This window comes from Mixophyes fleayi, chromosome 4 (assembly GCF_038048845.1).
Source record: "Mixophyes fleayi isolate aMixFle1 chromosome 4, aMixFle1.hap1, whole genome shotgun sequence".
NCBI classification, from domain to species: Eukaryota; Metazoa; Chordata; class Amphibia; order Anura; family Limnodynastidae; genus Mixophyes; species Mixophyes fleayi.
The window spans coordinates 166,168,316-166,180,512 of record NC_134405.1 but is presented as its reverse complement, the minus strand read 5'-3'; the positions used below and the strand labels follow the sequence as shown (position 1 = coordinate 166,180,512).

The window sequence follows — 12,197 nt, the reverse complement described above, 5'->3', positions numbered from 1 at the left end:
CATGTCTAAACTGGCTAACCTTTTCTTATTACTTAATGACCCCATACCCTTTATCAATTTTGTCGCCCTTCTCGGAACCCTTTCTAGTTCCAAATTATCTTTTTTATTAGACTGGTGCCCAGAACTGTACTCCGTGCTCAAGATGAGGTCTTACCAACCATTTATACAATGGCAAAACTACACTGTCTTCCCTTGCATCTATTGGTTAATTAGTGGTTAATATATCATGGATAAGTTTACTTAAAAAATGTATGTACTTAATAGTGTTGAATACACTGAAACTCACCTTTTTACAGAGTGTAATAGTTAAACAGGTAAAAGAGGTTATACAAACATGCTGTTATTACATACATTAGTAAAAAAAAAAAAGCAGTTCATTTAATTATCAAAATCAATAAGGATAATTTATGAACCTGCAGAACTTCTTTATGTAAGTCTGCCTAGATCATTATAAGATGCTGGTCCACTTAGGGTTCTTGGACCTGACCCAGGGCAATCAATGTGTACATAATAAATGATAATAAATAGCTTTGTAAGTTTACACATATATCTGAAAATTAGCATGATAGAAAGAGTGAAATGTGACGTTAACGTCCAACCTACTTATTCATTTTAACTTTCATGTTTATAGCTAAAGTATACTGGTTCCTTTAGCTTCTTTATGCCTAATATTAATCATGGGAGAGAGAGTACATTTGGACTGTATTTTTTATGTATCAATTTTGTGTGTTTGAAGCTTTTACTACATTGGTCAAAGTAACGCGCTACGGAATTTGCTGGTGCTATATAAATAAAGTTGATGATGATGATGGTGTCTAGAAAGTAGTGCTTATTAAAAATATAGAATGAAACCTAATCTCCCGCATCTTTTTGTGAGGAGAAAAAAGTTATGCAGTGAAAGCAGAGTACACCCTTGTAAATACAACATCTCCCTCCCATTTTATCTCATTTAAATAACATTGTCCTGTAAAATAAAAGCTTGGTTCTACATTTTGGTGTAAATCTAGGTAATCTCATGCGCATAATCAAAAGCAATCAAGATATGACCCTGATTAGCACATACCCACCCACTGGAAGGCTCTAACTTTCGCACCCCTGCAGTTCCCACTATCTTGGCATGCCAATGTATGTACTTTCCAATAAAGCAGTGCAATTGAGTAAAAGTAGGTATGTTGTCGGAAAAGAGTATTCGCACTGCGATTCTACACTTAAGTGGTTCATAAATGGTTCTTAGGGGCATATTCAATTGTTCAGAATCCCTGCGGCGTTAAAACTATTATCGTTATTACGGTAATAATAAGTTGGATTTCAGCTTACGGCTCAGGGAGGTGCGTGCTGAAATCCAGCGAGAAAACTACCGTAAAAACGGTATTTACGCGCAAGTGTGCAGAGCACGAGATTTTTGGCGTTTCCGCCAACAATTGAATATGCCCCTTAATGTCTAGAGAGGCAGAAAATATAACAACCTATAACAAGCAACTTTTGCATTCATTTTGAGTAAATATTTCATGAACTGAAAAGTAGGATAGCACATTTTACCATTGACTATATTTTGGATTTATTACACTTCGATTGAACTTTGAACTACAAATTCCGCATGCTTTTGTGCACCAAAGGTTATACATGCAATAATGGGATTGCTATGACATCTTAGACAATACAGCTTGGAACCCCTCAATACAGCACCAGGTTTCATTTCATTAATAAACTTAAAAGTCAAGAAGTCTTTCTTGATCTTTATGTTTCTTCAATATATATTACTTTCCATGGTCAAATGGTTTCTTTGAAATATACACGGGTCATTTTTGCAATACAAGCTACAAATGTGTCCCTAAACCTTATAAAAAGCGTTGGCTTCCATTGATGACTAAACTCTGGAGCCAGAAAATCCCCATTTATGTGGACGGACATTAATAACTTGTGTGTCGTGTATGTCAGTAGGTCGCAGAAAGCGCTTTATCCTCTAAGAAACAGCTTAAAACAAAGTAACTCATTCTCCAGCCAGTAAGGTAATATGGCCGACATCTGCTCGACTGGTTGGGTTCGCCATGTATTGCTCCACTCCGGGCACCCCCTCCACGCCCGTAAAAGCCCATCCCATTGTCTCGCCGTTACCCAACCAGGGCACAGATATGCGCCAGCTAGCCAATCACAGCACCGGATCCCCATTAGTAGGCGGGTTTGGGGTATGTCGTATTTCAAAGAACCAGCTATATAGCCAACGGTAGGGGCCGTTGAGAGAAGCCATTTTTGTTTCCGACGTCGTATTGGAGCTCCCTGCTTTAAAGCTGCCGGCCAGAAGGGGGGCGCTTCAAATAGCCTTGGCAGCAGCGAAGTTTTTTTTTTTTCGCAATTCATTTAACTCTTTCCCCGCTACAGCCGAGGATAGACAAAGGCGCCGGGAAATATGGAAGACGAGAAAGTTGTGTACTCCCGGTCACAGCTGCTGTTCGCCGGCACCAAGCCGCTGGAAGACGCGCTAGAGATCTTCGTGCCGGAGTCGAAGCATTTTATGAGCTCGGATACGGAGCTGTGGAACTTCCTCTGCAGCCTCAAGCGGGACTTCTCCCCGGTCATCCTGCGGAGCAAGGACGTGTACGGCTACTCTTCCTGCCGCTCTGTGGTGCCGGACCCCAGCCAGATCTCACGCAAGAAGGAGCAAACAGCCCCAGCCGCCCAGACCAAGAAGCCGCCGGTAAAGAGGAAGCGGAGAGGCACGAGGCTGACCTGCAAGAAGCGCCGGCGAGGGGAGACGGCTGCCAGCGAGGAGTCCGGCGCAAGCAGCACTAGCGGGGGCAGTGGCTGTAACAGCCCTACCCCCTCAGAGGTCCCGGGGATCCTGGGCAGCTCGCTGGAGGAGATCTGGAGAGCTGCCGTCCCTAAACTCACCACATTTCCCACCATACGGGTCCGGGATGTCTCCTGCGAGGCGATGGTGGCAGTTGCTCGCCAGAGGGCTCAGAAGATCTTACAGGTGAATCTGCAGCCGGTGGTGAGAATCCGCCGCTTCCCCCTCGTGTTCTCCTCCTGAGATCACCAGCGATCTGCTTGGCCCCTGTGCACATTCACTGCTGGACTACTTACTCTGGAGGTGATCAGCCCGGAGAACGGTCATTCTGTTTACATGTCCCCTGGATTCCTTGTCTCTCACTGCACTTTACTGTAAAGATTTAATACTAGGAAGAAAGGGATCTTCCTACGGATGACTTGTGTGTTATGAGATCTCGGGAATCGCACCACGCCTGCCACGAGCCTGAATCTATGGCTTGTACTATGGAGTAGTTGCAATATGGGGGCAAAACCCACATTCTTTGGACTTTAGTGTCCGAGTGAGGTCCTGACTGCTGCAAGCATGGGGAGACCTGTTTCACTCAAACTGGACAATTAGTGGAAAGAACTGCAGACTATCCCACCAGCATTGGGGATCTAGTGCAAATTTGACATTTAGAGAAAGCAGATTATTTATAGCTTGATTTAGGTGAAGTGACTATTGAATCATGCATGTATTAATGATCGCCCCTTGCAATGCCAGGTCTAGTTAAAATACCAACCGGTTTACTTGTATGCAAAGATTATCTTTCCAGAAATTCTTCTGAAACATTGTGTCCAGCAACTACCTCAAAAAATCCAGAGCTCAACTCTAACCCCTATCCAAAGACTTGTTTTGTACTTTTTATTGTATCACTTTACTTTTATACTTAAAATTTGTTCCTTTCGTACCATTTGCCAAGTATTTTGAAAGTGTCTTGATGGTTAAGAACTGTGATGGGCAGGATGCCCCTTTATGCAAAATTAGTTTGTGATATATATATTTTTTGTGTGTCAAGTTAATTGCAAGTATGTTTAAAACTGCCTGACATGTGTTAAGCTCAGTTTGTTATAAATACATGTATGTGCCAAGCCTAATGAACAAATTAGAACTAATTGTGTGTAATTTTTTTTTTTTTATTATTTAAATATGTCTAATAAACTGAATTTCAGAAGAAATCTCAAGTCAGGTTTTCAGTAAAATAGGGCATTGGGCAGTTTTATGTGGGTATGTAAAGTATAGTGGCATTGGTGCAAGATTGTTACATTTTCTATAAAATTTTCTCAGAATATTTATTTCATTTCTGGTGCTCACTTGCAAGAACAGGTACTGCTGAAGGATACTGCAACATTACAATTTTGGCCCCCAATGACTGATGCATGTGTTTTTGTCTTGTTTTTGTTTTTTTGTTTTTTGTTTTTTTATTACAAATCCACATGTCTGATTTCAAGGGGCAGAAGAAGTGGTCACTGACAGTTGGTCGGGCAGATACTGGTGCTAAGTTGACTATTCCATGCCTGATCTAGAATGTCTTCTGCAGAAATGTCTACCTTTTCACTTCTTGTTGTTAAATCATACCAAACTATACTATGTTACAATTTGCTGTCCCTTTTCAGAATGTACTCTTGGTTTACTTCTGTTGTGGTTGTGGAGATACTTTTTGTCCTTTTCTGACAGGGCTCTTCTCAGCCCAACACATATTATTTTTTTTTTTTTTTTTGAAAGGCCTTCAATTTAGTTAACAAGCGTCTCCACAGAGCCAATGCAATAACCATAGTACAATGGCGAAAAGGATATTTTGATCGCTCTTCAACAAGAATGTAATTCATGGAGTTTTTTTAAAACTTGTTTGACATTGGAAATAAAGAAATTCCCCTCTAGATTATTGCATTATGCCAACTTATTTTGTTCACTCTTTAGTAATTTATTGCATAAATAAACTTCCTTCCAACTAACTTGTCTAATTACCATTTTTTTTTTTTTGGGTGTGGAATTTTCACATAAGTGCCAAAAATGTTCCTTGTAAGTTTTGATTTTGTAAATGCGTTTGTATTCATGATCTAAACTCAATGTCACCATGTAAATGGCGCTTGTCCCCAACCCCTCATGAATCAATCCATATGTATAATTTCCTGTGCTGTAATAGGTTAATAGTGTAATATTGATAGGGTCTTATTTGGGTTTGTGGCAGTCTCTGGGATTTCCTTTATCACAGCTTGTTCCAAATCCACTTAATCTTCATTTATGTAATGCTAATCAGAAAGTATGGTTAGGTGTAGTTCTGCCTTACACTTTTTTTTTTTCTGGGTAGTTGGGTATAAAAACTTAAATTGCAATTGTTTTACTAGTTCTACATAGCCCCATGGTGTATAGTACCTCAATTCTCATTTATTAGTATTATAGGATATTTGACATTATTAAGTTACAATTGTTAAGCTGGCCACACTTTTGGATATCTCTATATGAGCACATGTACCCCCAAATGATTGGCATACATCAGAGTTTAGATCATTTTCACATTACCCCAAAATAAAATATGGTTGGCAGACCATCTGTGTTGCTCATCTGCTTACCACACTTTCCAATATCATTCTGATCCAACTACTTAATGGAAGTGTTGAATGGCTAGATCTGTCCATTTTGGCCAACCAGAAGATAAGCCGAATTAAAATATGATCTTGGAACTTGGGCTGATGAACATGATTTGCGTGTGTGTGACCAGTTTTATATATAGATTGCAATCCATAAGATTAACCCAATGGGGGTTAATTTTTAAAGATGAAAATGGCCACAGTGCATCATAAAATCTACTTTAGGTGCACTAGTCCAAACGAAGGTGTGTGACAGGTTTTCTTTCCAAAGGCACTTGGCTTAATGAGGTTATTAAAATTATGTAAAATGGTGAAGTGTTTCCTTTGGGGTGTTCATCTCTCCGTGAAGGGGTGTACAGACATTTTCAATAAAAAAAGAACAATAGCACATGTCTAGGAGCACTATGCTCTATGTAAAATGAAAATAGCGGTTATAAAGTCTTGCACTTTGATGTGACATTTACACATTGCACACTGTTATTTCCCAAGACAGGAAAGTAGGTATGCTTGTTCACTGGGTGGACTATCTAAGCATACTGATAATGCACACCACAAAAAGCTTTGGTTGTTTAAGCTTACTTTGTAGAAGGTCCAATGTTCTTTGAATGCATAAATAAAATGAAACTGAAATATTTCACAGTAGTAATACATTAAAAATGTAATGTATTATTATCTTTGACTTACAAGGCGCCACAAAGGGTCTGCAGCGCCGTATACACATATACAGAAAACAGAACCAAGACACAACATGATACAAAAATGTATACAAACACAGGTGACGGGGTAAAGCAAATCAGATTATATCTGGGACAGATAGTGAAAGGGATGGTATAAATCAGCAAGAAGAAGGCCAAAGCTTAAGACAGGGAAAAGGGCTAGCGAAGCAGGCCAAGAGGTACAGAGGGTGAAGGAACAGTAGAAGGACACAAGGAAATAGGACCCTGCTCATGAGAGCTTATATCCTAAAGGGAAGAGGGAGACACAAGTAGGGTGGTACTAACTGGGGGAGAGAGCCAGGACAAGGAAGTTAGGAGGAGGACTGATAGACTTGAATAAAGAAATGAGTCTTAAGGGCACGCTTGAAGCCTTTGAGAGTAGATGCTAACCTGATGGAGCGTGGAAGATCGTTTCACAACAGGGGAGCAGCCCGGGCAAAGTCCTGAAGACGAGAGTGAGAGGAGGTGATCAGTGAAGTAGTGAGGTGGCAGTCACAGGCAGAGCGGAGGGGGAGGGTAGTAGTGTAGGTAGAGATGAGATTGGAGATGTAGGGAGGGGAAGATTGACTAAGAGCTTTAAAGGTGAGGGTGAGGAGTTTAAATTTAAATCTGTAGGGTAGGGTATGGGGAGCCAATGTAGTGACTGTTGGAGGGAGACTGCAGACACAGAGCGGCGGGAGAGAAAAATGAGGCGGGCAGCAGCATTGAGGATAGACTTAAGAGGGTCAAGGTGAGAATCAGGTAGGCCAGAGAGAAGGAGGTTACAGTAGTCAAGGCGAGAGATAACAAGCATGTGAACAAGGGTTTTCGTGGCTTCCGTGGTGAAAAAGGGACGTACCTTAGATATATTCCGAAGGTGGAAGTAGCAGGATTTTGAGAGGGACAGAATGTGAGGCTTGAATGAGAGGGAGGAATCAAGGATGACCCCAAGGCATCGGACTTGGGGGACAGAAACAAGGGTAGTTATTAACAGAAATAGAGAGGGGTGGGAGAGTCCTGGCAGGGGGAAGACTATAAGCTCGGTCTTGGAAATATTGAGTTTAAGGAAGCGATGAGATGGCTGAGAGACAAGAGGAGACACGAGACAGAAGGGAAGGGGAGAGGTCAGGGGATGAAAGATAAATTTGGATATCATCAGCATAGAGGTGGTACTGGAGGCCAAAGGAGCGGATGAGGACCTCAAGGGAGGAGGTGTAGAGGGAGAAAAGCAGGGGGCCAAGAACGGAGCCTTGAGGAACGCCAACAGGTAGGGGAAGAGGGGGTGATGTAGAATCATGAGTAGAGACAGAAGGAGTGGTTGTTGAGGTAAGAGGAAATCCAGGAGAGGACAGTGTTACATAGACCTATAGATTTGAGAGTTTGCAAAAGGAGTGTGTGGTCAACGGTATCAAAGGCAACAGAGAGGTCAAGAAGGATAAGAAAGTTGTAGTGTCTATTGGATAGGGCGAGGAGAAGGTCATTAGTGACCTTAGTGAGGGCGGTTTCAGTGGAGTGAAGGGGGCGAAAACCAGATTGGAGCGGGTCAAGGAGTGAGTGAAACGAGAGAAAGGAGGTGAGACGGTTGTAGACAACCCATTTAAGAAGTTTGGAGGCAAAAGGAAGAAGTGAAATATGGCGGTAATTAGAGAGAGGCGGGATCAAGGGACGGTTTACTGAGTATGGGGGAGACAAGAGCATGTTTAAAAGAGGAGGGGAAGATTCCAGAGGAGAGAGAGGTTGAGGAGGTGTGCAAGGTGGGAGCAGGCTTCAAGAGAGAGGGAGCGAAGGAGGTGGGAGGGGATAGGGTCCTGTGTGCAAGTGGAGGGGGGAGAGGAAGAGAGAAGGGTATGGACTTCATCTGCCGATACCGGAGTGAAGGAAGAGAAGGAGGGTGAGCTAGCAGGAGGGGAGGGGAAAAAAGAGATAGCAGCAGCAGAGAAGGGGGAGAATGTATGATAACATTGATAGTGACAAGTAAACCATACAATGGTTTGCCTAGTAGAAGTACATAGTGGGTTAACTTTCTTTTTCATGTATGCCCTGGGTACATGGCATCAGCTTGGCTATATAAAACAAGTGAACCCATGCATCATACTCATGCATTCTAGTCAAATCAAGCTACTTAAGATGTTAAAAAGGTTCTTGTCATGCATTTGGGCCTAGCCCAGGCCTCCTCAGGGGAAGAGCGTTACTTCCCGACGCAAGCGCCCTTTTTTAACGTGGTTTTGTCCGCATGTCACCACCTCATCATTTTTCTCCATCACCTCATCCTTCATCTTCATCGCCACATCCTTTATCAAGCTACTTAAGGTGTTAAAAACGCCCCACTGTCACCCCTGGCAACCACCAACCACTCCCAACTGTCACTTCTCCTTCAAGAAATATATAGGTCAGTGTATAACTCTGCCCAGCAGGTGGCGCTGCAGCTTGGTTTTTTTTTCCCCACACACGCCACTAGGCATTTATATAGTAGATTATGTTTTGTGTGACTTACAAATTAATGGTACTATTGCAACATATTATGGACATAAATTTTGTTCAGTGAGTAATGATATAAGTTCTCAACAGTTGCTAAGCTTTACTGCTCTGTTCTTGACTGGTATATGCTAATGTGCACATTCCATGTATTTTGAACTATACAGAGCTACATAACAGCCTAGAGTTCTCACTTTTAATTATGTCTCAAAAGTGCATTCTGTGAGTGCAAATAAGGATTGCAACCATTTTTTTTTTATATTACTGGTACACTGACATATTTTTGATACAGTTTGATCTAGAGTATATGTAATGCTGTTCTCTTTCAATTACTGGCAATTCTTTCACGGCACAAACTTCCAAATTATATTGGATGAAATGATTGAGTTGGGCCTTGACATTTTGGGTCTGATTCATTACAGGGCATACACACGTCTGTATTCAATCAGGAGCGGATCGGAAGAAATATCTTATTGAATACGGGTCTAGATACGCTATGCATGAATGTCAATTGCAGGACACCACACACTGCAGGATACGTACAATATAATATGTATCTGAAATATAAAAAAATCCAGAAGAATGCACAGAAAAGAAAAAGTATTCAATTATTTCACCTGTTAATAATATTACTCATTATTAAAAAAAATTCAAAAGTTTTCTCTAAGAAGTACATTTATTAGGATGTTATGTCTACTGTGCATAAAATATTTTTTATCTCTGCTATTGATTACAAGCACATGTTTTAGCATACATACGCAACCATCATCACTATCACTCAGCACTTACACCTGCCTTGTAGTTGGTGCACGTGATATGACTGAAAAACACATACCTTAGAGATGCACAAAGCTTGAACTGTGTGCTCTCAGGCTTGGCATGCAATTGCTATACATTTACTACATGCATATGTTAAATCCCCTCTCCGTTCCGCCCATGAAAACGTAGGCTGTCCAAAGTGTTCTTTGTGCTTAAAAATAAATTGCTTACACTTGTGGTCCCCAATGTATAGAACATTTCTGGGCATGGACAGAGCGATATACAAAATACAGCACGTATCGACAGTTATGTTACTTAATGAATCAGGCATTTTATGTTTCAAACATAGATGAGCTCCAGAGACCTACCACTTGTTGCAAAGGGATCCCTGCAACAAATGTAAGCAGAGATCATCCAGAAAAGTAATAAAGGCCGGTAACAGTTAGGAAAATATGTTAACTTTATTGAATTAAATTAAAACATCTATCAAAAAGTTAGCAAAAGTAATCTCCACCCCTTGATTTTCTTACCTGAATTGTAGACGTAACACCTCTGAGATCAGTTCCCCACAAAGGAGACTCCAAATTATAGTAGGATGCACATGATCGCTGTGTCAGATCATTTTTCTCTCTCCGTCATTACTTTTCTGTGGGCTGTCGATGGGCCGAGTGCCACTTGTTATTGCATTGGTATCATCGTGTTGGCTGTGTGAAGTGGGATAAGGACCGAGAAGAGATGATTCCAAAATAGCAATCTGTTGCTTCTTCCTGCAAACCAGGATCTTAACTTGAGAAACTGATTATTTCAGTCTCCTGGACAAAACCATATTACAATGCAAGGGGTGCAAATTAGTATTCTGTTTTGCACATAAGTTAAATGCTGACTGTTTTTTCATGTAGCACACAAATACTTTATAGCTTATGTATACACTGAAACTTAAAGTTGATATTTGTGTGCTACATGAAAAAACAGTCAGTATTTAACTTATGTGCAAAACAGAATACTAATTTGCACCCCTTGCATTGTAGCATGGTTTTGTCCAGGAAACTGAAATAAGAAGTTTCTCAAGCTAAGATCCTTAATGAATCAGGCCCCAGGTCATGGTTTGTTGGGCTCTACTTGCAGCATAACTATTTTGAGATTTTGGACTAAGCACTTACTAGTGTCTTGTTCATTTAAAATATGATAAATAATTTAATAATAAAGGTGTGTGGAATTTTTCATGTATATGGAAAATGTTCATTAAAAAGGGATTGTCATCCACAAATTACAATAGGTTCATGTCGTCGTAATGTTAGGGTCCAATTCATTGCAATTTAACTGCATTAGTATGCTGGCACTGTGAGTTATTTTAAATTGCTGAGGAGCAGGGTAAGGTTTGGACTAGGTCCCCTCCACAGACATGTGCACCCTTCTTTTTATAAAAGATTAAAACCATTTAAAATAAAAACGTCCTCAGTTTTTCCCAGATGTATCACAGCCCCCTCCCCATTCTGCATGTTGCACAGAGTGAGTGGATTTGGGATCACTATCCTAGAGAAAACTAGCATCTTACATTTTTCCAGGGCTGGTTGAAGGTATCGAAGAATGAATTGTGTAAACAATTTATTCTGATTTTGTGTATAATTGTAATATACATATTATATATATATATATATATGTGTGTGTGTGTGTGTGTGTGTGTGTGTGTGTGTGTATATATACTGTATATAATATACTGTATATTTGAGAAAGTTCCAATGGTGCAAAGAAAATGGCAACAAATTGTAGGAGAAGCATCAGGAATTGTTTTGGATATTGGGTGTGAAAGACAGAGCATGATGCCAAGACAGGGAGCTTGGGAAGCTGACACAATAGTGGAAGATTCAACCATAAATGTTAATGAACCAGAGTTAAGTGTGCAAACACAGAAAGTATGCTTACTAAGCCAAGGCTAGGCATTTCAGTATTGCTGAAGCAAGTTATAGCTTTTAACCAAAATGCATGAAACTGAGAGTCATAGATGTACAGTAAGTGTAGATTTTATCTCTGGATCTAAAGATAGTAGGACTCCTTTACTAGCATTGCATTTAGGTACAAAATTTGCACTAAACCATAGCAACCAATCAGACATTAGTTTTTTGGTGTGCTGAAATTAGTCCAGTGTTTAAGACCAAAAGAAAAGGTCAGTGTGAAAAAGCAAGGAACTCAAAACGTGCAACTAAAATGTTTACTGAAATTAACAGGATGTATGTAATTGTTACCTTGTTACAAGGAAGTAAAAATTGCAAATGTTCCTAACATGGGGGCCACCATATCGATTTCCCTTAAATTGTGGAAAATCTTCTCAGTCTTACTCCCTCCTTCTGATCTTTCAGTGGGTTGCACTTCACATACGTAGCTATTCCTGCCAAAATATGTGAGCAATCAGGAATAAAACTGTGAGTTCTTAGTGCTACCAGATAGGCCTTGTAAATCCAATTGCAATTAGTTCTCATATACGCTGTGTTACACGCCGGTCCGGTGTGCTCTCTCCCCTCTCTTTGGCGGTGCTGAGCAGGTACTTCTCCCCAGCACTGCCAATTCCTCTTGGTCCTGGCGGCCACCATTGTGCTGGTTGAGCACTCGAGTGTGCACCCCTGTTACTTATAACTTTGGCCTCCCTCTCTTTGGTTCCTGGCTTCCCTGCCTCTTCATTTCCCCTGCCCTACTTAATTCAGCCAGGACTGCAGTATGGTGCCAGATCTACATGTCAAGATAATTCCAGTGTTTCTGACCAATTGGCTCCTCTCTTTGTATATTTGTGGTATCTGCAACATCTTCTAGTGTATTCCTGGTACCACCATTGTCCAGCCTGTCCCGGTTTCTGGGGACAGACAGATGTCCTCA

At 40.9% G+C, this 12,197-nt stretch overlaps 1 protein-coding gene across 1 annotated transcript; it reads left to right on the top strand.

Annotated features, from left to right (window-relative positions):
• The first annotated feature begins 2,237 nt into the window (after positions 1-2,237).
• Positions 2,238-4,228, top strand: CCDC71L (coiled-coil domain containing 71 like). The gene has a single exon (XM_075208794.1). The coding sequence runs from the start codon at positions 2,408-2,410 to the stop codon at positions 3,029-3,031; it is 624 nt and encodes a 207-aa protein (XP_075064895.1). The 5' UTR covers positions 2,238-2,407; the 3' UTR covers positions 3,032-4,228.
• Positions 4,229-12,197: the final 7,969 nt, after the last annotated feature.